The sequence below is a fragment of the Boleophthalmus pectinirostris genome, unplaced genomic scaffold (genome assembly GCF_026225935.1).
Source record: "Boleophthalmus pectinirostris isolate CB_2022bp ecotype Guang Dong unplaced genomic scaffold, ASM2622593v1 HiC_scaffold_10, whole genome shotgun sequence".
Lineage (NCBI taxonomy): Eukaryota > Metazoa > Chordata > Actinopteri > Gobiiformes > Gobiidae > Boleophthalmus > Boleophthalmus pectinirostris.
Genome location: NW_026570971.1, coordinates 9,390,850 through 9,418,807, shown reverse-complemented (window position 1 = coordinate 9,418,807; position 27,958 = coordinate 9,390,850). Strand labels below are relative to the sequence as shown.

Here is a 27,958-nt window from a genome sequence, read left to right as displayed (position 1 = left end):
AAAGAAGGTCTAAATCAGGACTAAACCAGATCTAAACCTGGACTAAAGAAGGTCTAAATCAGGATTAAATTTGATCTAAAGGACTAAATCAGGACTAAACCAGATTAAACCTGGACTAAAGAAGGTCTAAATCAGGACTAAACCAGATTTAAACCTGGACTAAAGAAGGTCTAAATCAGGATTAAATTTGATCTAAAGAAGGTCTAAATCAGGACTAAACCAGATCTAAACCAGGATTAAAGAAGGTCTAAATCAGGACTAAACCAGATTTAAACCTGGACTAAAGAAGGTCTAAATCAGGACTAAACCAGATTTAAACCTGGACTAAAGAAGGTCTAAATCAGGATTAAATTTGATCTAAAGAAGGTCTAAATCAGGACTAAACCAGATTTAAACCTGGACTAAAGAAGGTCTAAATCAGGACTAAACCAGATCTAAACCTGGACTAAAGAATATGTAAATCAGGACTAAACCAGATTTAAACCTGGACTAAAGAAGGTCTAAATCAGGATTAAATTTGATCTAAAGAAGGTCTAAATCAGGACTAAACCAGATTTAAACCTGGACTAAAGAAGGTCTAAATCAGGACTAAACCAGATCTAAACCAGGATTAAAGAAGGTCTAAATCAGGACTAAACCAGATCTAAACCTGGACTAAAGAATATGTAAATCAGGACTAAACCAGATTTAAACCTGGACTAAAGAAGGTCTAAATCAGGACTAAACCAGATCTAAACCAGGATTAAAGAAGGTCTAAATCAGGACTAAACCAGATTTAAACCTGGACTAAAGAAGGTCTAAATCAGGACTAAACCAGATTTAAACCTGGACTAAAGAAGGTCTAAATCAGGACTAAACCAGATTTAAACCTGGACTAAAGAAGGTCTAAATCAGGACTAAACCAGATCTAAACCTGGACTAAAGAATATGTAAATCAGGACTAAACCAGATTTAAACCTGGACTAAAGAAGGTCTAAATCAGGATTAAATTTGATCTAAAGAAGGTCTAAATCAGGACTAAACCAGATCTAAACCAGGACTAAAGAAGTTCTAATTCAGGATTAAACCAGATATAAACCTGGACTAAAGAAAACCTAAATCAGGGCTCAACCAGATTTAAACCTGGACTAAACCAGATATAAATTTGATCTAAACCTGAACTAAACAAGTTCTATGACACAGCTTAAACACGGACTAAATTAACTAAATAAGTAAAGTCAAAGAAAATTTAAAAAACAGAGTACAAAACAACGGGAAAACCTGGAGTAAGGGTGCATTCCCACTTGCACAATGGCTACATCAAAACTGGGATAAAACTGGGACTAACCCAGGACTGGAAAAGGACCAAACCCCAATCAAACAGGGACCAAACCAGGACCGTAAAAATCCTGGGCAGATCTAAATCAGGACTAAAACCAGACTAAATTAGATCCAAACCTGAATTAAACAAGGACTATGCATGGACTAAACAAGATCTGAATTAGGACAAAAATCAGACTTAACTAGACTAAAATAAGACTATTGGTGAGAAACAGAACAAAATCAGGTTAAAACCAAATCTAATCTAAGAATTATTATCATTATTACCAAAACTATTATCCGTACCACCATTTGAGGATTATCACTAGAACATAGTCACGTCTCTCACCTCCAGGACACTCCTTTGTTTTCTGTAACCAACTCGAAAAGGTTCTTTGCCTTGGCCCCGAACCCAGCCTGTAAATAAATGATGTAAAAAGAGCTGTAATGTTGAAGACAGAAAGTGTGAGCAGAGCAAACAGATGGGAGCGTACCGTGAGTGAGTCTCCCAGAGCGCCCACGATTTTAATGTCAGCCGGGCGTACCCTGTGAGCTATGAAACAACAGGTACAAAGTTTATTGAAAAGGCAGCAATATTCCATCATTTATTGCGAAATTTAGCTGTTACGTTCATTGTGGATTTTCTTCTTGTCTTAAAAACATTTTAAAAAACAGAACTAGTTTGTTTTAAACAGTTTGCAGTGGTCCAAAGTTATTCCTCACTTACTTTTCGCATTCTGAGCAACATAATTATTCACTGCTACGAGTTTATAAGCTCTTTTCACAGCTTTCATAAACCGGTGTAGAGGTTTTTTTTTGTGAAGGTAAATCTATCAATGGCTACTATGTTACAACACACTTCCTGATTATCGGACAAAATTTTTTACAGTTACTGTAGGTGCAGACAGTCCACAGTGGTCTCATTTGGATCTCAAGAGCTGCTTATACAATATCACTGTGGCAAGACAAAAAAGGGGCTGTACCTAGTTTTTTTTTCATGTAATTAAGTAAATTAGGGTCAAAATGAGACTCCTGTGTGCTTTCTGATCAAGATCGACCAACATGGGTTTTTTCATGGCCAACTGTTTAGAATACGGTGACCAGACATTCCTATTTACCCAGGACAGTCCCAGTTTTGAGCCCTGTGTCCCCTGTCCCAGCAGATTTATACAAAACCAGTGATTTGTTCCAGTTTTATACAAGAAATTGTCCCAGGTGTCCCTATTTTTGACAAATCTGATCCCTGCCTACAGTAAAGAAAAAGGTGTAAAATTGACATTTGTTTAGGTAAAATACAGAAAAGCTGCTTAAAAATGACAAAACACAAAGAAAATGTGACTATACTGACTCACATTAGTGTCAAGTGCATAACAGTTTTCCTTCACTACACACTTGTTTCACAATTTTATTATTACCAAACACCACAAATCAGGGATGTCCCAGTTTTTCATTTTGAAAATCTGGTCACCGTAGTTTAGAATCCAGAGGAAGTTATGTCCGATCAGCTCTGCCGATATTTTTGGGCACAAATGTAGGGCCGATTTGGATTTCCCCCCCAAATTCAGGATTTTACAACAAATTTATAAAAGAGCAGTCTTACAGTTGTTTCTTGGCACTAAAGTCTTCAAATGGACCTTTATGTTTTAGGCAGCTGGAAAACCAAAACTAAAACCTAAACTACACTAGAAAGTAACAAATATCACCCAAACGACATCTCTGTCTATTCTGTCTGCATCTAAAGTGTTTTAATTTTCCATGAACCAAGAAGTAACGCTGGTGTGTTGTTAGAATTCAAGCTGTTGTTAACATTGTCAGGACACACAAACCACTTGAAACACGCTCATAAACTCTTATTGCAGTGAATAATTGAGGTGGTAGGAATCCATTTGAAAAGTGAGGAACAACTTTGGGCCACTGCAGAAAAATTAACTTGTTTTAGAAGTAGAAATAAGGTCAGCGCTTTTAAATGACTGAGAACTTACCTGAGGTGGGTACAGACTGTGATGGGGCTGTATCCACGCAGGCGAAATCACTGCCCCAGTCCTAAAAAGAAGAACGACTTTCAGGCAAGAACTTAGTTTTATGCTATTCATAAACTCTACAGACCAGGATATGGGAGGCATGCAATATTAATATTTTTATGGTTAAGTGATGATAATGAGTCGCACATTGGGCTGTGCAATGAATCAAATTTAGAATCGCAATTTTAATTGTTGCTCTATTCTATGACAAAAATGTAATAATTGAAAACGATTCCTTCTGTTCTTAATGATCTGTGCAGTATATCATTCTGTCCCTCAGAACCTGGAGCCAAGACACTATTCTAATCTACACAGGCAAAACCTGTAAAATAGAAGGTCGTAAGTACATACTTTCTATACAGTATGAAAGTAAATAATAATTGTGATAATAATATTTGCCATAATCCAGCAGCCTTCTAGTTGTCAATATGTAAAACATAAATACATACAAAAGATATACGATATAGTTAAAACGAGAACACAGGCTCCATCTGATCTAATCTTAAACAATCAATTCAAATGAGAAATACCATATCTTTCGGACTATAAGGTGCACCGGATTATAAGGCACAATATCAGTAATGTTGAATTCTCTCATCTATTTTCATACTTGAGGAGCATCGGATTATAAGGCTTATTAAGTAAAACAAACGGAACACAACAGACTGATCCCTTAGCCCAGGCGTCCACGATCCATTGGCAGTTCATGGTGTAATTCGCCCAGCGTTGCCTCCCTGTCTTGGTGAATGTGTATTATGACTGTGGATGTGGGTGGATAATTTAAGTTTGACTTGTTATTTCCTATGAGGATGACTCAAATATACATTGAGTAATAATGTGTTTAATGCAGCTTTGCACACATTTGTTTACGTTTTACAGAAATGAAACTTAAAACCACATGGCTTATTTGCATAAACTATAAGCTCTGAAAAAAACAGCTCGCTCCTTGTGTCCTAATGCAGTCAGCTTCTGTCGGACTAATTTACTCTACGAGGTTCCTGACTACGGTAGCCATAATGCTCCAACAATTCATCAAGCGGTGCATCTTTATAGTTTACCAAGGTCATACTAAACCATTTTGACAGATTTCTGAGCGCCGTGTACCACATACAGTCGGTTTGACGTCAGTAAGCACAAACAGAATTAATACATGAGGCACACCAGATTATAAGGCGCACTGTTGATTTTTGAGAAAATTAAAGGATTTTTAAGTGCACCATATAGTCCGAAAAATACGGTAATCAGACTTACTGTTATAGGAGGGGGAGTGGGTGGAAGGCCGGAGAATGTATAGTTGCTGTTGAGAGCGGTACTCAAAAATGGTCTGGTCTGAAACAAAACAGTAAAAGATTACCAAACATATATGATTCACCTTTCGCAACATCAGTTAGGTGTTATCTACCTCAGAGGGACACTTCAGCTCAAGTCCCTGGGTGAAATCTTGGGTGTAGGTCTTGTTGCCGACCGGCTCCAGCTACAGAAACATACAGCAGTGTCACTTTAAAGTTCTCACAGGTCTGAAGTGAACAGAAAAGTGCAGTACCATGTTATTCCAGAGAGCGCGAGCCATCAGCGTGTGGGCCTTCTGACTCAGGTGGAAACAGTCAGGAGAGAAGTACGAGCGATCAGGGCGACCATCCTTCAACAAAAACAAAAACTATTAGTACAATCAAACTTATACTGTAAATCCCACAATACTTGAAGAGCGTATGACTAGTTAAACTAAACATTTCACTAAAACATAGTTCACATTATAGTGAAAATGGTGAAGTTTATCATTTTAGTTCCAGGTTGGACACGGGTTACCTAACTACCGTGATGTTAAGAAGGGATAAAATGGTCAGATATTCACATTTCTATGCAGGTTCAAAGTGCTTTACATTAAGGAACCACTCAGCCATTCACACACAGATTCACCAGTGTACACAGACACTGGGGGCGAGTGTCATGTCCAAGGACACAACAACATCATCTATCTGTGGAACCTGGAATCGTGCCGCTCAACTAATGATGTTTATGTCGAGAGTGGGATTCGAACTGCCAACCTTTAGATCAGTGGACAAACACTCCACTATCAACTCAACTACTGTCACCCAAACTTGTCTGACTCACCGCTATTCAGCTTAATTAGTAGGAATGTAACGATATCCAAATCTCTCTGTACGATATTATCAGGATATGCATCTCACGGAACGTTATTTATTGTGATATTTTGGAGAGGCTGATATAATAGGAGATAGGATGCTTTTTTGCTTTTAAAATACCTTGACAAGATTTTGTGTGAATTATTTCCATCATAATCCCAAGAATTCAAGTAAAAAACATGTTTTTTGCACTGAAATGACTCATGGGATATGTAGTTCCTGATGTTCATAAGATGTTGCTACTATAAAACCATGTATTTAAGTAAAGAAACTTGTAATTCAATATATTGTGACAGCCCACAATATTATTGTGAGACTTTTGACGATACGATATCACAATATTTTGGTTATTATTACATCCCGATTAATTAGTCATAAATACTTGATGACTGATTTTTGTTAAAGACCTGCCTTGTCTTCAAAATCGGTATCAGAACTGAAAAAGTTGGATAGGTGCGTCCCTGGTGGTTGCCAACAACTACAATATGCAATATGTAAAGGAAAGATATAAAAGTAAAATATATTGGTTGCAAGCTACATGGATTACACAATTCACAATGCATCCAGTACAGTTTTGGACAATTTCAAGTTTTTCTGACCAAATTATATCAAATGACATATTTAAAAGCCTCATTTTCATACCTGTGTTATGCCCTGATGAAGACGGTTTCATAGTTGAAGTTAATTAAAGATATTGTTTCTTTTTTAGAATTCCATCACTTTCTTTAATCCTCATGTTTTTAACCTTCTCCATTCTTGGCTCCCCAGTTCAGCCTCTCACTTTATTAAATCTGATAAACTGAATACTGAATGTCACATGTGGTCATCGTCATACCTGTAGTTTGGGCAGGAACACCTCTCTGAAGAAGGGCTGCAGCACCACGGTGAAGTTGTCATGTGTGTCGTAGCGTCCGGATTCTACCAGATCTCTCATTCCTTTCTGCAGGTTCACACACATGGAGTTATGTGAGGAGAGAATACAGGACCACCAAAAGATATACTAAAATATACTAAAATACTAACATTTCAAACTGAATTTCATTACTAGGGAACAGACTGGATACTCAATAATAATAAATACTCATAGATTTCAACTTGTGATCCAAATGACATGAGAGGAAGTGAGTTCACATAATTATACAGCTTTTTGGTTAAATTTAAAGCAGAACTAAGTTTCATTTTTACATTATTAAACATCTTTGTAACTCCCTGTGATGGCCAAGTATGTATTAGCAGAGTTTTTAAAGTGTCTGTTGTCTCCCCCTGTTGTCTCCGTGCAGAAAACCAGTGACTCTGGCTCTTGTTTGTTTTTATATAGGAACATTATATATTTTTAAGTGATTATACTGCCTTATTTCAATTTACAAAAAAGAGAAGAAAAGAAGACAAACAATTTAAAGTTCGTTCCTGACAGTGTATTCTCATAAGAGAGCAGCTCTGTTGTTGAAAGTTACTTAGTTCTACCTTAAGTCTGTATATTTGGATAGACATATGTTCCAGAGGAGATTTTCTCTTTGGTTGTTATAAAAACATGTGTATACTTTAAGGCAGGGGTGTCAAACTCATTTTGGTCCGGGGGCCGTATCCAACCTACTTTGATCCCAAAGAGGCCGGATCAGAAAACTCATGTCATATAAACCCAAAAATAACAATAAGTTCAAATATTTGTGCAGAGAAACACAAATCTATTACAGAAATATTTTTTAATTGATGAACTCTTTATTATTATAATGTTATAATATTATGAACAACCTGAAACTTTAAGAAAAATTCAATTTCAACATTTAAAATATTTTAGTAGAAAATCACCCAAGGGCCACATTAAAGGTCTTGGAGGGCCGGATCTGGCCCCCGGGCCTTATGTTTGACGCCTGTGCTTTAAGGTATAAGGGATGACTCTACTGTACCTGATAGGCTTTGTTATAATCTTCGATCTTCTGGAGCTCTATTGATCCCATCTTTGGTTTCAGGATGCAAGAACAAATAAAACTGGGAAATAAAACAGTAAGTATTCAGTTAGATTTATAGAGCATTAACATTGCATTTTGCCCAATGGGGCTACAATAGTGGGGCAGACTGATGCCAATCTGCTCCACTGGTCCCTCCAAACACCCACAGAATATATATATGAGAATATATGAATGGACATAACTATAGCACTAGTTGCCGCGTTCCAAATAGGAAGTTCACCAGGAGGCACTTCCGGCTCCTGACTCTGGCTCCAATTGATTCACATTGGGATCTTGTGCCTCCTCTCTCTTTACCTGCTGCTGTGGGCCTCATCATTTTGGTCTTAAATGTTTGTATTAACCCACTCTCCATGATCTTGTATTTTTCATTTTGCTATTTTGTCCTTAAATCAAGATGTGAACAAAAATAACGAACCAATCAGACGCCTTCATTCCATGAGGTCGCTCCCGATAGTGTTAGTTACAGGTTTGATTGACAGCTAGTGTGTTTTGTTGCTAAGTAAACCCCCTTCCCACTTTCCGGTGAGAAGGGCGGGCACATTTAATGACCTCAATCATGATTAGCTCTTGTGGTTGCTATGATACCCTCTGCCGGATTTCCAAATATTGAGTCTGGCTCCAGATTCGCTCCTGTAACCGTTAGTGGATCTGAACGCTGTGGGTGACGTCGCACTGGCTTAGTTCACTTTTTTAGACTGTATAAAAAAAGTGGACTAAGTGAGTGTGACATCACCACATGTGTGTGGCGATATGAGTGGAGTGAAGTGTCTTGCCCAAGGACACAAAAACATCCAAGTGTTAATCAGGCCCAGCCTTGCTTAGCTTCTGAGATCAGATGAGATGAAAATATTTATATTAACAAAATGAAGAAGAGCTGATGGCACTGACTTGACAAACCAGGTGGGGCAGCCCAGAGTGCTGTCCTGGTGCAGCTCCCTCAGAGGTACAATGTTTAACATCTCCACCAGGTTCACTAAGGCCCGAGGAACCTGCACACAACACACAACACACACAACACACACAACACACACACAACACAAGGCTTATACTTACTGGATATGAGCTATGTACAGTCAGGGTTACCAGTCTTACTTGAGATTATTTTCCAGGACTTTTGCAGGATATTTTTATTTTTGTAATGACAGTGTCTACAACCAGGTAAACCCCTTTGTATACAGTTTTTATACTGAGATATGTAGTACCAGAAGTACACAATTACTGCAAATGAATCATACACAAAGGCAAACACACTAGATTTTGTTATACAGATGACCAAACAATATTTTCTGATGGAACCCTGAAAATGTTTAGGAGAAAACTAAAGAGGGAGACTTACTTCCGCGTGGAGGATGTCCAGAGCCGCACGAATGCGCTCAACCACATTCCGGGGAGAGAAAACTAACTGTTGGAAATAGAAGTTATTGATTAAACCTGCTTTAATTAAATAACTCGCCAAAACAAGAATTACGAGCAGACTGCAGACGGCTACTTACAGAATCCGTGCAGAAGTCACAGATGTCGTTTCCTCCCACAAACAGAGTGATCACCTTCCAGTCATTGTGGAAATCGATTCTCTAGGATAGACAGGAGACATTGTTGGAGTTGTCACTTTAATAAATACTTAATAATAAATGTGTATTGTTGTATATGTGCATACCGAGTCAGTTTTCATCTTCTCTATCAAGACTCGCACTTGCGCCACCATATCACTACAGAACAAACAAGTTTAAGTATAACTGACAGGTTTTCAAGTTTTTCTAATAAAGTTATTGTTTGCTGGAACCTGTGCACCTGTGTTAAATATTTATCATAGTTTTACATCAGTTAAGTGACAAGTTTGTGAGACAAATGTTAGAAAAGTACAAAAATACAGGACGTACTGTTGAGTTCTAAAACATGTCGTCAACATATGAAATTCAATCCAAAATATAGGGACAATTTATGTGCCAGAAGACATTTTTCTGGCCGTTTAAACCTTCATTTAACAAAATAAAAGTGTTGTCATTTATTGTATTTGTCTAATCATAAATATTGCGTAACAGTTTTGACTCTTGTTAACATTATGGCTGCTTGCTATCAGTTATTAACCAAGAAAAGTAGGAAAACACTGTACTTAGGTAAACATTTAGGTATCTGTACTTTATTAAAGTAGATTTTAAAGTGGACACTTTTTACTTTTTTCTTTCTAATTCTTTCCACTTTCTACTTCTCTACATTTGAGAGCAGGTATCTGTACTTTCTACACTTACACTGTTTTTATTATTGTGTGAGACCTGCTGAAACGGCTGAGGGTTTATTATTAACACTTTTGTCATTTGAGAAAAACTAAAATATACAAATAAAAACAGCTAGGAAAAAATGTCTGATTCAATTGTTTCTGTTCAGCACAAATTTTTACCAAAACCACTACAGTTGAAACTTTATTAAATTTCAAAATCTGTGCAAAATACTTTTACTTCCTACTCTTTAAGTACATTTTTAAACAGGTACTTTAATACTTTTCCTAATGTAGATGTTTTTTTTTTTTTTTACTTAAAGGTTGTATGGAGGATTTTTTTTTGTTTTTTTTGTTTCAAGTTGTCAATGATAGATTATAGAGGTGCAGTAGCCTTGTAATTATGATGACCAAAAAAAAGAGAATAAAAATTCATCAACTCTGGACGTGGTGGGGCTAAACATTTGCCAATAGATAACGACACTGCCTCGTTATCTGTGAGCTGACAGGCTGTCAATCAATCTCCCTACGTTTCTAGCGTAACTGACTTGCCTGCGCGCCGCCGGTACGTGGTTTACGTACGACTGTCACGCAGTCCACAGACGCAAGCCGCACAGACGCTGTTTACTCCACCAACACAAACAGTTCTTAGTGGCTTTTTTTTGACCTATATCTTCCTCACAGTTAGCACAAAGTTTGTTGCAATGGCGACAAGAATCCAGGAGCAGTTCGCCGCAAAAGAAAGTCAGTTTTTTTGAGGTCGCTGAAAGAAGAAGACAAGGGGAAAAGCAGCGAAGCCAAACTAAGGTGATTCTTGAAGATTCATTCCAGCGATGGCGCGACTGAAGCAGACGCAGGGTCTAAAGACTGACGCACTGGTCGCCAAATTACTCCTGGACAGGAAACTTCTGCTTATTATGAAAACGTACTTTATTTCCAAGAGCTAGACAAACGTTTTTCAGGACACGAAAGCGATATCCTATGTCTGAAAACGTAATTTTCAAGGCAAAGAAAGAGTCCGCTTGCTGCTGCGTGTTGTAGCTAGTTCATTCGCACGGAATCTCTGCGCACCCTTCTCTGCACCCCTTTCCTGCTCCTGTCCCCGCTGCCCGTTCCGCTCTTCCCCCTGCTCCTCACTTCTCCGGGCACGGAATCTCCGCGCACCGCTCCCCTCTCCTCTCTCCTCTCCCTGCTCCCCGCTCCGCTCTTCTCCCTGCTCCTCACTTCTCGTCCGCGAACGAAATGTCCGCACACCCGCTCCCCCCGCTCCTCACTTCTCCGTCTTGCCTAACCAACACTGTAGTTAGTTGTTTACAAGTCATGTGCAGCGCACCGGCTGTAAACAAACCTGTTTCTGGCGTAAAGGAGGAGGGAGGAAGGCGTTTCTACGTAGGAGCTGTAGGGGAGGGGGGGTGGTTTCACGCATGCGCAAACATTTGAAAAAGGACAAACAGTCGCTGGATTTCTCGTTCCTTGGAAAATCCTCTATACAACCTTTAAGTAACAAAATTGAGTACTTCTTCCACTGCTGATGTTAACTGTGTTTTTATGAAATAAGTCTAATCCATCATATGCATTTTAACCAAAAGTTAAAACGTAAACATTAGGTGGACCAAGACTGTATGACCATGTAAAGTGTAAAGTGGTTTTTCACAGACTATTTTACTAAATGTAATGACAGAGTGAAGCCGTACCCGCTCTTGGCCCCTGGTACGGCCTGGTTGAGGAAGGACTGGGGCGTGTTCTGTGAGCCCTGCCCCACAGAGAAGCCCGTCACATCAGGGTTAAACTCCCTCAGGATGTCTGTTTGACCACATCACATGAGAATTATCAACACAGTGTATTATATTATCATACATATTAGACATTTGAAAAGTTTGTAAATACATAAATTCCCAGTTCAAAAATGGAGGTAAAAGTGAAGTTGAACATAATGTGATTTCAATGGAGAAACCGAGATTATATGATAAATTATAAGACTTTGGGCAAATGATAACCACTCAGATACATATGAGTCCATTTACTATTCTATTCTACATGATTTGTTTATTTAATAAGAGATTATAATTAGGGATGTAACAATAACCGAAGGATCGTGATATCGTATCGTCAAAAGTCTCACAGTAATATCGTGGGCTGTCACAATATATTGAATTACAAGTTTCTCTGCTTAACTGCATGGTTTTATAGTAACACTAGCTTATAAACATCTGGAACTACATATCCCATGATTCATTTCAGCATAGACAACATGAAGTAATATGTTTTTTAGTTCAATTCTTGGGATTATGACGGAAATAATTCACACCAAACTCTTGTCAGGGTATTTTAAAAGTAAAAAAGCCTCCTCTCTACAATTATATCAGCCTCTCCAAAATATTGCAATAAATATCGTACCATGAGATGCATATCGTCATAATATCGTACTGAGAGATTTGGATATTGTTACATCCCTAGTTATGGTAGACACATATTTACTTATCAAATATTGACAGAAATGTTGTTACATACTTAACTACACATTATAAGTTTTGCCAAACTCAAATACAATTTTGGCTAGAAAACTTTGGTCCATAATTTAAAGGTACACTATGCAACTTTTCAGGTAGGGAGTCCGCTACCTAATTGTCTCCATGGAGTTGTTAGTTCCTGCTTTGCCGGAAGTGCTCCACAGTTTGACATATCTCATGTTAAGTAAATCACCGGTATTTTTACTGCTCAAAAATATCTTAAAAACATACATTCTCTTTGTCAGCATAGTCACCTCTCCACAGATCTGACCTGTAACTTGGCCTTGTTGCATCACTTGTTTGTTTCTTTGGAAATGTAAACATCTAATGCTGTGCTGTTGAAATGTTGACACTGGGAATTCAAAATGGTTGCTTATTTTTGTTATAAATACATAAACTCCTTAGTAAATCTGATGTGTGTAAATCAATGAAACTGTATTACAGCCTGGCCTATACTAAATGTTGCCTCCATTTCGGAACATTTGGAACATTTTGCTGCCGTAGGGTTTATCATGGGAAGAGAAAAGCTACATACTGGGCAGGGTTGTGACGGTGCTGATGTTTCCATCACCACCAATGCTGAAAAACACAGAAACACACTTGGGACTCTCAGCTGAAATTGAGATGAAGCAGAGTGAAGTTTGCTTACCTCCATGACAGCCCCCTGTACTGAGTTTGCACCAACAGAATATTGTCGTTCTTTGCACCCACACCATTGGCCGCCTGGTAAAAATATAACCGGTGCACTGGTCATGTACTATTGTAAGTGCTGTTACATGATATGACAAGAGAGAAACATTGACTTTTGGAGGTTTCTATCATGTTTTAACATTGTTCCCTCATGAAAAACACGCCAGAAGAGGTTTTAGATGTCATTCAAACAAGTATACTGTTCTACAATACACTACAACTTCAAAAAATACTACTCAAAGTACTTTTTAACGCAATTTTATAAGCACTTTAGATCACTTCTATGGCTAATTATTGGTTCATTCTGCTCCTCAGGCCTTTATATCAGTGGCATAAAGTATTTTCAATATTACCATTTATCTCAATATTTCTTTTTAGCTATTAGTGATGGGATAAGATTACATCAGACATCACAAATTCAGACACATACATGACATTTACATAGAGCATAACAGTGATCACAGATGTGCATGTGTGAAAATAGTGTGTTGTTCTCTGTGAAAAAGTTAGTCATCAGACAAAATTGCTAGATTGTGCATTTTTCGTGAGATATTTTCCTCATATTTTTACATTTGCCGTGAGTATTTCTATTTGAATCTCACCGTGATCGAGTCTCCGACAGCAGCGACCACTTTGACATCTGCAGGTCTGACCATGTGCACTGGAGACACAGTCAGTAACGTCAAAAGTGATGAAGACACAAAAAAAAAACCAAAGAAGCAAACATGTGGAAGTGTGGATGAGTGGGCATTTACCTGAGGTGGGTGGAGTTGGAGAGGGACTGCGGTATGTGCAGGGAATCTCTGTCCCATAATCCTAAAAAAAAGTGGAAAAAAGGAATAAAGTTTCAGGTGTTATGAATAAGATAACTATGGGTGGAGGCACACTTAAATACACATACAAATGTGTAACACTGTGTAACTTTTCTTGTTGAGCGTCCGCCACAAACTTGTTTCCATGGAGATAATATTGCTGTGCCCAAAACGTTTCACAGTATGGCATTAAACTCACCAAACTCATCATCTTGTATCTTTATTCAATTACAGGTGTTTTACCGCTCAAAAATACTGTAAAAAACACGCTCCTACAATGAGTGAGCTCGCCTCTCCACAGAGTGTGGAGCTGCGACTAATAAATATTCAACTTCTTGTGTACCTTATGCAGATCTAAATGGCATTAGTGTATTGAATAGAACTGAATTGAACCTGTTTTTACTCTAACTTGTGTGTATAAGTAATATTTACTTGCTCAGTTCAAGGCAATTGGTTTCCTAGATTTTTTCAAGTAAGATTAACTTACTCTTAAAGTGAAGGTTACTACATATTTCAGATTTGAGGAACTGACTGATTAGTTGGCACAGCTTCACAACATGAGTTCCATGAATGAAAACTAAAGTTCACTAAACTTGATGTGCCTAGTTAGATGAAAGAGGAATTTACGGTACACTACACTGAGGAATTACTTGTAAACTCAGCTTTAGATTGACAATCCACTCATCAAGTTTTTCAAGGCAATCAGTTTCTTAGATTTTTTCAAGTAAGGTCTACTTATTAGATTTTACAGAGCATCAACCCAAAACATGCACAATTAGGTCAAATCCTACAGCTAAATTTGACCAAGGCCAGCTCAAGATCTAGAGATGGCCCAACAGCGGCACTAAAGGATGAGTCAAATGCAGAAGACAAACCATAAACATACCGGATCCACAGCGACAGGTGCAGCGCCATGAGCCCTCTGCTCCTTCTGGACAGGTGAGTTTATCTGTGTGCGCAGGTACGGCCGGTCCTACAGGAGGCGCACAACACAGTCACAGTCAAGCTCAAACCACTCGACTTGATGACACAATAACACTCTTTGTAGCCTGATAACGGCGCGTCTCACCGGGGATGGACAGACGAAGTGCAGGGAAGAGCCGTCCGTGACCGTGACCTGTGACCCCGCAGCGGACGGCACCTGCAGCTACAACGCCAGGCAACAGCACGGTTAGCAAATCATTACAGACAAAACACAACACTGCAATTACAAGTTAAACTTTTTTTTTTTTGTGGCAATTATCGTTTTACTTCCTGGTTGGACACGGGCAGCAGTCATGACATAATGTTAACAAGGACCAAAACTTGTTTAAATTGCACAAAAGTTGATGATTAGACAAAAAAAACAACAAACAACAGCACCGTTATTTTGTTAAATGAAGGCTTAAACAGCCAGAAAAGAGTAAATTGTTCGTCCATTTTGAATAAGAGGTGGGTAGAGTAGCCAAAAATTGTGGCAAGTAAGAGCACTGTTACTTCGAAATAATATTACTCAAGCAGAAATACAAAATACTGGTCCAACAATACTTAAGTAAAAGTAAAAAAAGTATTTGAAACAGTATTATTCGAGTAAGAGTAACTTAAAGAATAAATGTCAAGACGTGCCATCTGATTTATAAATAGTTAATGTAATTTGAAGGACAAGACATGAAATTAAACAAAATAATGCACAAAATCTGATGTTTTCAATGGACAGACACAAAAATGAGACAAACTAAATCATATCTGAAGGAGCTACAAAAAACACAAATGATAAAATCCTTTCATACTGTCACATAAAGCTTTTGTCATTTTAGACTTACTCGCAGTGGGAAGAGGAAGCAGAACTTTTACTCAAATACAAGTAAAGTTACTGCAATACAACTTTTACTGAAACTATGCTGCTAGAAAAGTACTTTGAAAAGTGAAATGTCACTAAAAATAAATGTAACTGACACCTGTGTAACAACAACGGTTATAAATACTGACCATAGACACAGCAGTAATTAGAAAAACATGTAAACCTGCCATGTGTACTTTACACTGAGATCCATAAATGATTAGTATTTTATTGCCTGATCGCTTTGATTCAGGATTGCACGAGAGCTCTTTCAAAATAAGCTTCATTCGAATTACTCAATGACATCTGACAAATTTATAGTTGGAGTTATCCGCAGTGCATCTGGTTAATCTTTACATCTTGTATCTAATCTAAGCCAGATAAGTAGCTCTTATATCTACATTATGACACATTTGCTTGAGCGTGACTGGAACAAAGGGTCATTTCCAGCATCAGTTAAATAAAATGTGAATCCTGTGTTTCCTTTTCACACGAGGAATGAAGAATTTGGACATTAACACTTTAAAACTAAATATTATATCTTTGGAATGGGAAAAAATGTCCTCAAAGGGTTATTTGTATTGGTGCGTTTCAGAAGACATCACAACGTTCTGTAGACAAAAGTTATTTAACACAGATGGGGGGCAGGCAGCTAAAATAAATATTGTTAAAAATGCAGATTTCTATTGTCATACGGTGAGTTCTTCCAACCTGTAGCTCAGGACTTTGCAGTATCTCTCCCACCCCCTTACAAGTATTTCGCCATGGGACTTCTGAATGATACGTATTGCGCTGAATGACTCAAATTTGATTAATAACCATTGTTGCACCATTGCGCAGTTATCATGTGTTATTTTGAACTTTGTGTCCTAATGAATAGATAATGGTTTTAGGTTTTATAGGCATCTAACTGTGCAGCACTAACACTCCTATATCGATTAATTTCTTGCAAATGCTAAAAGGAGTGGTTTTCCGGCGTTTTCATTTTGTAAAGGTAGCTCACCCAACGCAAAAGGTTGGAGATCCCTGGTTTAGACACTGGTTCAATATTTTTTAATTTACCTTTTAGATATTTATTTATTTATTTATTGGATCCCCTTTAGTCTTTACTGGGGTAAAGACTACTATTCCTGGGGTCCAAATTGGCATAATTTACAATAAAATGTTGCATTATAATAACAAAAAGTTCACACATAAGTTCATACAGTCCTGTTCCATAGTATATTACACTACACAACACTACAACAATTATAATATATCCAATAAATTACAATGCATAGCTAGTGACTAAATATAATTATGTACAATTTCCAATATATTACTGTAACATTTTCTTAAAACTTGGTTCATGCTTGTTAACAGTTAAGGTTCACAAGCAAGATATTTCATGGTAAAGTACAATGTAATCAACCGGGAAAACTGGCTCTTGCCCCCATCATCAAATTCTAACATCTACCAGTAAAACAGATACTCGTGAAAAACGGTTTGCAAACTTGCATATAAAAAGTAAACAATAACCAAAATGCAGTTCAAAGTTAATTGTGTGTGATGTATTCTAAAATATAATAGGTACTAAATATCATAAACAAAGACTTACCATATTAGTCAACAGCTGAATGGCTATGTTGTTTACATCTGATACCGAATTGACCTGGAAGCAGATATATTTACAGATAAAATTTAGTCACGCAGGTCCAGCAGCTCTATGAAGACAGATAAGTCACTGTGTGTAATATTGCAGCCAAAGGAACAACATTTCCAAGGAAACAATCAGGCAAATCATTAATATCAAATAAGGTTTGTAGAGATTACTGTTGTCATGATACCAAGATTTTGAATTTGATTTTGATGCTAAGGAAAAGACTACTACTACTTCGATACCAATTTTGATACCACAATCATGAAAAGATTCTAATACTAGTCTTGATAAATCAATTAGTATCTAATTTTCAATATTTTTGACAAGCCTGCTCACAGTGATGGACTAGGAGTGTGCAAAACTATTGAAATATTGATATAACCTATCATTTAAAAAAGTATTTTTTGGTATATTTTACTAAGTTATTTTGCTACAGTGCTATAGTTTTATTGTTTGTTCAGAGAGAAAACTGGTTTATGCAAAACATTTGACATTTTGACAGTTTTGATGATTAAAATGTTTGTGTTTCATATGAAGTTTGCACAACAAGTGGTATAACAAAGACTTTTAGTATCACACCCATGAACCTTTTTTACTGTACTGAATTGGATCGACTTGAAATATATATCGTATCGAATTATATCAAATTGAAAGCTCAAGGTACGTATCGTATCGTGGCCTATGTATCGAGATATGTATCATACCGTGGCCTACGTATTGAGATATGTATCGTATCATGGCATGTGTATCGAGATATGCATTGTATTGTGGCCTATGTATCGTTTCATGGCCTATGTATCAAGATATGTATCGTATCGTGGCCAATGTATCGAGATATGTATTATATCATCGCCTGTGTATTGAGATATGTATCGAATTGTGGCCTATGTATCGTTTCATGGTCTATGTATCAAGATATGTATCGTATCGTGGCCAATATATCAAGATATGTATTATATCATGGCCTAAGTATCGAGATATGTATCGTATCGCGGTCTGTGTATCGTGATATGTATCGTATCATGGCCTATGTATCGAGATATGTATCGTATCGCGGCCTGTGTATCGTGATATGTATCGTATCATGGCCTATGTATCAAGATGTGTATTGTACCATGGCCTATGTATCGAGATATGTATCGTATCGTGGCCTGTGTATCGTGATATGTATCGTATCATGGCCTATGTATCGAGATATGTATCGTATCGTGGCCTGTGTATCGAGATAAGTATCGTATCGTGATCTGTGTACCAAGATATGTATCGTATTGTGGCCTATTTCCTAACAAGTTACGCAATAGGGCTTTAAACTCTGCTTAGATCAAAGACATGTGTTAGTCTCGTGCAGCTACAAAGAATAACCCACGTGAATGTTATAGCTGTCAATGAGATCTACAAAACCATGATTGAAAGTGCAATAAAAACATAAAACTGATTAAGTATAGCATTGTCATAGAGGAAGTGCAGATATGCGGCGTGTATGAGCGCTTACAGACTCAGAGATGACTGGGAGAGGCTGCAGGATCACGCTGAAATCATCACTGTCCCACTGTTTGTCCACCATCATAGTTTCTAATGATTCCTGAGGAGAAAGGGTGAAAAATACTGGGTGTGAAATGGATTTATAATGTTGTTTCCTCATCACAAACAGACCTAGAGTTGTGCTTTGTTTAATTTACACAAGTTTAACACACAAACTTTGCATATTTTAGCTGAGTTCTTCTCTCAAACTGATAACACTCTGTTCTTGTGATATCATGTGGTAATACAGTAAGTGCTCCACTGTATTTTTAAACTCCATGCACCTTCACTAGAATCATTTGTCAAGAATTGTTAGTAACTGTTGACTTGAAAATTACCGCTTCATGACACAAAGTGGAACAGAGCATTTTGAGATTTGGAGATGTAGACGGACTAATAAAAAAGGATTACTCATTAAACATGTGTGAATGAAACAAAACACAACAATCAAAACAGGTAAGTTTTTGAGGAGGAACAAAATACAAAAACAAAAACGCTATTAAAACATACAATATCTATAGGAAATAACAGTATCACTCTCCCCTACGTCTTATGTTACAATTCCTCTTATTTGCTTAAGTATACTTGGTTTTGTCTGCATATCAGCCCCGTATCTTGTTGTGTGTATGAACATATTGAATAAAAAAATATACAAACAGCCCCCACGGTGGAGTGTTTTAAGTCTCGTCTGAAGACCCACTTTTATTCTCTGGCTTTTAATACTGCATGAGGTGTGTGGTCCTCAGTGTCTTTCATTTTATTTATTTATTTATTTATTTATTTTTTTTTTAGTACTGCTTTTATGCATTGATTTTATTTTTATTATTTTATTTATTTATTCTATTTGTTTCCTTATGGTTGAAACATGATTCTGCTGATTTTTTTTTTTAAGGTAAAATGTTTTACTTTGCTATGTGAAGCACTTTGGAAACTGTTTTGTTTATAAAATGTGCTATACAAATGAAATTGGACTGGATTGGAAAAAAAATAATAAAAATTTAAAATATTTTTGAGGAGGTAACAGGATTCTAACAGCCTAAAGCTCACAGGTGTCAATTTTGTGTAATATAGGATCTTTAAAGTGCACATGACAAATTAGATTATTCTCTTCCCAAAAACATAGTTAACATAATTTTTTAAGTGTTTTAATTTTAGTGTTTATAATTTTACTTCCTGGTTGGACACAGGAAGTTGATCAAATTAATACAAATAAATGACAACACCTCTACTTTATGGATCTTTAAAATGTTAGAAAACTCGAGCATAAATTGTCTTTGTATTTTGGATGGCATTTTCTGTGTTGATGACATAGATAGAGGGATTCAGTTTTACTTTTAAATACTTCCTGTCATTTTTTGTACTTTTCTTCTCATCTTTTTTCCATAAATGTTACTTAACTATGATAAATATTTAACACAGCTGCTATCATCACCAAACCAAGTCAGAATTACACAAAAACTTGTCATATGCACTTTATCTGTATTCATTTTTTTGTCTGATCTCTCTGGTTATATTTATTTCAAAATCCCGTTGTACCTGTAGTGTTTGGAGAAGTGTAGCTCGATACAACCTCTGGTTTAAGTTCTCATTCCGGGGGCATTCACAGGAGCTGAAAGTACGTATTTTATTATTACATGGAAGTCGTTAACTATGTAATAAAGCTTAGATCATGTTTCTACCAGTGCTGATTTGTTTGCTTAATGAAAAGTGATTTTGTTTGTTGTAGAACTAACCTGCCGTCGTCATCAGGTCCACTCCACACCACCACATGGACCAACGAACGGTGAAACTGTAAATAAAGAAGACGTAATCATGAATATTTACCAAAAAATGTACAAACTTCATCAAAATAAAAACGAGGCAAGATTTTTTGTAACATCTTAAAGGTTCTACAATACACAAAATTGATTCTTGTGAACTTTAAGTCATGTTATAATGTTGTTATCTCAAAAACATCAAAGCTGAGATTGTCGAAACGATTTTGCTGAAGGTGTATGGAGTTTAAAAACACAGTGGAGCACTTCCTGTATTACCACATGACATCACAAGGTGGAACAGATTGTGTCCAGTTTGAGAGAAGAACTCTATATATGCAGGAAACAAAACACAACTCCAGGTCTGTTTGTGATGAGGAAACAACATTATGACATAGAAAAAAGCGCAATATAAACTAAAACACTGTTATATAATTATCTTAACAATGCTTTAGTGCACTTTAAGCACTTTTTTTGGAGTTCACTAATTGATACAGACTTTTGAAATTGTAATACATGCAGACATCACCTTATTGTGCATGAACTGAAGAGCTTCCTCCACTTCCCGGACCAACGCCGTAACATCTGCATCAACCTGTACACAATAACACACACACAGGTAACACATTAGCCAGGTCATACATACATACAAGGCTATTACATAAGGCTATAGTATTTACTACCAGTCAAAAGTTTGGACACACCCTCTCATTCAATGTTTTTTTTTGTTTACTACTCTATACAGTTTAGATACATACAGAACATGTCAAATTTATGAAGCAGCATGTATGGATTTATGTAGCAAAGCAAAAAGGTAAATAACTTTACATATGTTTTCTAGATTATATTCAAACCCTCAAAGTATCCACCCTTTGTTTTGTCGACAGAGCTACAAACTCTTGGCCTTTTCTCAGTGAGATTCATGATGACGTCTCCTGAAACGGTTTTCACTTCACGGCTCGGCCATGTCAGGATTCATTAGTGGAATGACAAACGTGTCCAAAGCAGTGATCAAAGCAAAGGGTAAAGGCTATTTTAAATCTTCACAAGTTATTTCAATCAAACTTTCACTAGCGAAGACCACGCCACTAGCCAGGCTGGCACCACCTAGTGCCTCTGCTCAAGTTCATTTCTCTCCAGCAACGAGATCAGGAATCAGAATACACTAGATGGTTTGCAAAAACCCCAGAAGTGCAAGTTCGGGCACCAGCCAATCAGCAAAGAATCATATATTCAGTGTTGTCAAGGATTCCCGAGATCGAGGATCAAACAAAGAGAATGTTTGGTGAATTTTTTCAAGGGGAAAGACATTATTGTCCTTCTTCCTACAGAATTTGGGAAAAGCTTAACGAGTTAGCCCTGTTAGCGGCGCATTACATACGTCACAACCAAATAACAGCGATTGTTTAAATGATAAAAAGTACCCGCCTACTGTCAAGCAAACTAATTCCAATGCTGCAAGGTCAGTTTCTACGATGTGAGCCCAGCTTGAGGAATCAGGCTACCATGCCATAACAATGGAATACAATAACGATATTTATTGACAGTGGATAGATGTGACGGCTGGGGGGAGATTCAGGGTGGGGGTATAATCTCCAATCCAAAATGGTCACCCAGCTGAATCGGAAAACCCTCCCTCCTGGAAGATGCTGTGTTCAGACTGAAGGATGGGTGAAAGGCAAGAGCGCTGACACGGACATGGACAATGTTGTTGGGATAGGCCGTATAAAAAGGATAATTCTGGGTAATTTAAGGCGTGGTTGCGATAAACTGTGGTTGGCTTCAATAGAGGTTGAGGCGTGGTCCAGCTCCTGAATCTCAGTTAATCATATTAGCTCCGCAAGCAACAGAAAAATAACAACGATTAAAAACCCCATTGTTTCTTCCATATTTACAGCAATTTAGACAAAAAACGAAAACATAAAGCTCATATAAATAAATAATTAAGAGATAAAATTAGATTAAGACTAAGTTGAGAGTGTTTATATTTTTTAAAAATAAACTCAAAACGTATCTTTTTAATTTAGCTTTTAATTGAAACTTTTACATGTTTTAAATTAAATTATTATTATTATTTTACTTCAGATCCACAGATTCCACAGACGAGGCCCATAAAACTGAATGACTTGAATGAATGAGTTTTAGTTTGGACTCTTGGGACAGTTAAAAGAAGACTAGGACCTGAGAGTCCGAGAGGCTCATATGATAAACGCTGATCAGATAAATAAATAGCACTAAACAGGAAATTAATTATTAATTAAATAGGACCGTTAAGAGCTTTATAAACAAATAAAAGAACTCTAAAATCTATCATGAAGTTCACACTTTTTCTTTACTACATTCCATACTACTACATTGATTTTTCATATCCACAATCCACAATGTAAATAGTCATGAAAATAAATTAAAAAAAGGTGTGTCCAAACTGTTTTACGTAATGACTGTGAGTGGGTAACTTACATGTGGTGAACAGGGACACAGGGAGTTGGCTGGAACAAACAGCAGCCAAATCTTCCACTGGCTGCCCTAGATTTGAAAAAAACAAACATTATAATTAACCCACCAGCAAGATAAATTCTCACTCTAGCTATGTCTGTTTCTCATTCCTTCTCTCTTTTTTTTCATCAGCAAAGTAGGATTTTTGCACCTCATGCCTCTCCTACTGCAAGCAGCCACATATGAGTTGTAAAGTGTCTTGCTCAGGGACACAAGAACAATATGCGCTCAAGAGAAGCTTGAAGTTTGGCACCTATCTCAGTAATAAAATTTTCTAGTATAACATTTATGTACAAACTTTATGTATATGTATTTACTTGTGCCAAATGTAGTGAGATTTCTTTAACTTCTTCTGGGAGCGTCCTAAAAACACAAAACGAGCACTTTTAAAATGAAAAGTTTAACATATTTGACAATAACTTTATAATATCATTCATTATAAAAAAAAATTTATAGACCCTGAGATGTACCTTTGTTCAGGAGAATGCTCCATATTTTGTGCATGGACATTCGGGTTAAACATGGTCAGCAGTTCTGTTTGATATCAAAGTACATAAAGGGTTAAAAACATTGTCATTCATACTTTGATGGTTGAGAGCTGAAGTGCTGACTCAGGATGATTGGTTTATCTTTACAGCTCTTAGCGACAGTCTTAAAGATAAGTCAAGTAGAACACAACTGTATTGTTCAAATGCATTGTGGTCTAACGCACAATGGCAAGTGACATGTCTGCAGTGGATGGTTTAAAGGTGAATTGTGTAACTTTTCTGCATGGAGATGTTGCCTCATGCTCAAACGACAAGGAAGAGTTTTATTTTTATCTCTGTTTATGGTGTAGAAATAATAGAACATGAAAATAGAACAAAAATTTTACTCCAAATATACATGTATTCAAAAGTGCAGTAAAAAAAAGGGATTATTTCAAAATACTGTGCTGAAGAAATTAGTGCTTAGTGTATATGTATATATGTAATTATAGCTTATATTGTACAGGAAATGAGAAGTCTATATGTTCTTTATTAATTTGGAACAGTAGAAAAAAGGGGTGGGGTTCCTACTCCTTTTTGGACACAAGTAAAATCTACGTGACATTTATTTTTGTTTATTATTGTAGAAAAGAAATATTTACTTTTTGTATTATATCTATGTATTAATGTTTTCTATACATGTTCTACGCATTACTGTCCAAATAAACATTCATTCATTCATTAATGTTATTGCTTAGCGTGGTATATGTTTAATGCTACAGTAAATAGATTTTAAATGTCATCCATGCATGTTTGAGTAATCTAGTGATCTCTCTCGCACTTTTCAAACCCTCCTTATCGTTAGCAGTATGATTCTGTCCAATGCTCAGCCCACAAGCCAACGTCACCCATCCTCCGACACGACAATTTTCTATGAATATACGAGACCAGGATGCAAAACAATATGGGGGATGAATGTTATAGCTCTCTGAAGGGGGAGTGACTTAGCTCAAGGAGCAAAGGAAGGGGATACTAAGGCTATGTTTATATTGATGACGGTCTGAACAGAAGATGCAAAAGTGGCGTCTTCATTTTTTATTCCGCGTTTAGATGTGAGTTTTAGGGAGGAAATATGCGTGCAGACAGTGACGCAAAAGTGTTGAATTCGATTGGGCATGCATGTCAGGTTTCTGTGTATTATATGTATGTGACGTAAACGCGTACGCGACATGAGCACATCTGACCAGAGTTTTGCATCTTGGGCAGTGTAGACGAAAATGCTACGGCAGAGCGTATTCAACTTTTTCCACTCTGGAGGGTGGTTTCAGATTTTTGCATTTTTAAGCCCCAGAAATGCCCTCACCATCTAAAAGAAAGGCACTTCCAATAAAATATTTTGTCGTTTTTACCCGCAAACATTCTCATGTAAACAGGCCCTCAGAGAAACAAAACCAAAACTGAAACTTCTACCCCATAGAAGTGTGATACCCCCTCTTTAAATATTTAGAATACACTTGGTGACTGCAGACATATTTACCTGTTAGTCTGTTGATAACTCTCAATGCTTCATTTCTAGAAAGAGAAAGTTAAATAAAATACATTAACTTTGTAAGTGAATACTGCTAACATAATAGTAGTCCATATATTAGTGTATTTATACCTTTGTGAAGCCGGTACTCCCACAGCGTACACAGACGATATGTCAGCAGGAAACAGAGAATGCACTGAACACAAAACAATCAGACATGAACATTAACACTCATGTACTATTGTTTTAAGATTAAAGCTGCACTGTGTAACTTCTCTGCGGGTTTCTATAGAGATGTTATTGCTTTGCCTGAGATACTGCATGGCGAACAATCAATCACCAATAATAAACATTTTTGTCCTGAGGGCTGCTACTCTCCTCAAACTGACTCTACCTGTTGACTTGTATAAGCTTTCCCATTTTAATAGCCTGATCCATCAGACGGTTTCTATGAAGTGAAACCGTCTCGCAGCGTTAGAATTTGTTCACTCGATGGTAGGTGGGTACTTTTTTATTTAACCAATTACTGCTATTTGGTTGTGACGTAAATAATGCAACGGGGCTAACTGGTATATTAAGCTTTTCCCAAATCCCGTAGAAAGAAGGACAATAATGTCTTTCCCCTTGATAAAATTCACCAATCATTCTCTTTGTTCCGGCTTTAAATCCTTGATCTCGGGAATCGTTGCCAACACAGAATATATGGCTCTTCGCTGATTGGCTGGTGCGCAAACTTGCATTTCCAGGGTTTTTGCGAAACGTCTAGTGTATTCTGATTCCTGACCTAGTTGCTGAAGACAAATGAAATTGAGCGGAGGCACTAGATGGCACCAGCCTGGCTAGTATTTTGCCACTCACTCAGCTTAAATTGTCCCTCTGAGACAAATAAAGTGATATTGATTTCATTGAGCTGAAGTTAGTCTAGTGTTAAAAGGTGGTTGTATGAAACAGTAGACTGCTTTATTTCATTTAAAAGTATAAAATGATAATAGGCCTGCTTAAAAAGTCCTGGTAGTAGTTTTTAGAGAGATGCTCCTGCCGTATTTGTTATTTCAGTGAACATGTTCAGTACAGCTTTTAACATTTAACAGTAAGAAATTGTGTCTATATGTCATAGTATCCTGGACACTATCAGGATATCCCAGTGAGAGTTTGTCACACCGGGGATACTGGCTTGTCCAGGATCCTGAAACCAGGATACTGTGTTTACACGGAAACAAAACCAAGAAAAAAAAAAAAAATCTTAATGTAAATATATAAACACACTCAGTATCCACATCAACACAATAGCTATATTTTTTTTTATTATATCACATTTAGTGCAATACCGAATACGTCATTATTACTTGCCTAGTGCGACCTGCATACCTGACAGTGATGGGGCTAAGGCTGCAGGCTTCGGAGGGCATACGACCGACTGATAATAGTTGGTCTGCAAAAAACAGTCAAACAGAGCAGAGTTTATCAGCACTACGTACTCTACAAAGAATGAAGCTCAGTACACATGGATACCTCTGAGATCTGGGTTTGTCTCTCATGTCTGTGAATGTCAGATGCTCCTGTGGGACACAAAACACATGGATAAAATATACTGTATGTACAAGTATTTTACCTGAACTTACACTTTTTTTTTCAAGCATTCCACTAGAGCTCAAGGTCCAATACCAAGTACAAATTAAAAACATTGCATTTGCAGTAATGCATCCCAGACGGAGGGTAAGCTACTTTGATAAAACAATTAGTTATACATTGCTAGTTCATATGTTGCTTGTTAAAAATGCAATATATTACACTGGTGACTGCCTCATGAAAGTACATTTTGATCACTTTATTTGTAATATAAATGAATGAAATGTGTCCAGACTGCTTCTCTGTGTATGTGAGGTGGTATCTAACAGCAGAATTCCTGTATAAGTTAGATTTCTCAAACGTTCATGCTCCCAGACAGGTGTAAAAATGGAACAAACTTGTAATTCTTACCTGCGAGTTGAGCGCACAGAACCGTTTGCAGTACGAGTATAAGGGCAGCACTGGTGTCCATGATGTCCGGTGAGAGTATGAAACAGTGCGTCTTCTGTCCCGTCTGTCCCCTCGCACAGAGCTGTCGACTGTCCACTGTCTGTAAAGGACACTGCACCTGAGGGAGGCGTGGAGCTCAAAGGCGGGCAAAGTTTTAAACACAGAAAAAAAACAACAACAGAGGGAATATATAGAGTAGGTTTCCCATGGAGACTGTTATTGGAAATCATCAAATCAAACAGCGCGGAAAACCTTAATGCCTGTAGGATGACGTCTCTTTGATCTATATCTCCGAATCAACAGATCAGTAAAAACGCAGGGTTAGTGACATTTATGGCGTAATAAAACCGGTTACTTAAGTCCACACACAAAGCTTTTTCTACTATAGTAAATATGACATAGTTTCATTTTTTTTCACATCTTTGTGACAAATGTCTGTGAAAAGCGAAATATAAATAAAAAACTTATAAAAAACTTACTTACTAAAACTTACTTTTTTCAGCTTTTTCCATGGTCATGAGATACAGGATCGGGAATTTTCAGAACTGTAGAAGCTGTTGTATTGTCCCCTCTTGCTAAAGCTGCACCGTGTAACATTTCTCATGGAGGATCTGTCCAATGAGATATAAATAAGGAACTAGTGAGATCATTGCAATGGTAATTTATAAAAAAGAATGTCCATTTCGATGATTTGAGAGTTGAATTCTGCTCAAAAACTTAGACAAACTAACAGAAAGCTGGACTTTTTTTTATTTGAATTTTCATTTTAATACTTTGATAATACTTGGATTTTTGTATTTATACTTTATCTAATACCAAAAACAAATGTAATAGGCGTGAGGTAAATAGAAAATTATCAATGGTTGTGTCCTCTGCTTTTTATATTATTTTCAATCCAAATTTTGCTCTTGCTTCTCTCAGGAAATGGACGCTAAATTTGCCAAGGCAACAAAACCCACGTTCTATCAAGGCCATTTGGTCCGTCATCTACTTGTCTCCATGTATGTGTTATTACTTTGCCTGGAAAGTTCCACAGTATGGTATTACACTTATC

General features: G+C 37.1%; 1 protein-coding gene across 1 annotated transcript in view; it reads right to left on the bottom strand.

Annotated features, from left to right (window-relative positions):
• The window catches only part of LOC110153648 (phospholipase B1, membrane-associated), a 34,043-nt gene extending 10,630 nt beyond the window's left edge, over window positions 1–23,413 (bottom strand). The window contains 27 exon segments of the mRNA XM_055160778.1: window positions 1,649–1,716; window positions 1,794–1,852; window positions 3,282–3,342; window positions 4,572–4,649; window positions 4,723–4,794; window positions 4,864–4,959; window positions 6,300–6,404; window positions 7,372–7,453; window positions 8,323–8,423; window positions 8,771–8,836; window positions 8,928–9,008; window positions 9,092–9,143; window positions 11,344–11,452; window positions 12,695–12,738; window positions 12,809–12,882; window positions 13,452–13,510; window positions 13,605–13,665; window positions 14,548–14,634; window positions 14,731–14,808; window positions 17,078–17,131; window positions 18,612–18,701; window positions 20,177–20,249; window positions 20,374–20,429; window positions 20,924–20,989; window positions 22,855–22,920; window positions 23,208–23,253; window positions 23,361–23,413. Of these exon segments, the coding sequence (XP_055016753.1) occupies window positions 1,649–1,716; window positions 1,794–1,852; window positions 3,282–3,342; window positions 4,572–4,649; window positions 4,723–4,794; window positions 4,864–4,959; window positions 6,300–6,404; window positions 7,372–7,453; window positions 8,323–8,423; window positions 8,771–8,836; window positions 8,928–9,008; window positions 9,092–9,143; window positions 11,344–11,452; window positions 12,695–12,738; window positions 12,809–12,882; window positions 13,452–13,510; window positions 13,605–13,665; window positions 14,548–14,634; window positions 14,731–14,808; window positions 17,078–17,131; window positions 18,612–18,701; window positions 20,177–20,249; window positions 20,374–20,429; window positions 20,924–20,989; window positions 22,855–22,920; window positions 23,208–23,253; window positions 23,361–23,413 (1,937 nt within the window).
• Between the last annotated feature and the right edge of the window lie 4,545 nt (window positions 23,414–27,958).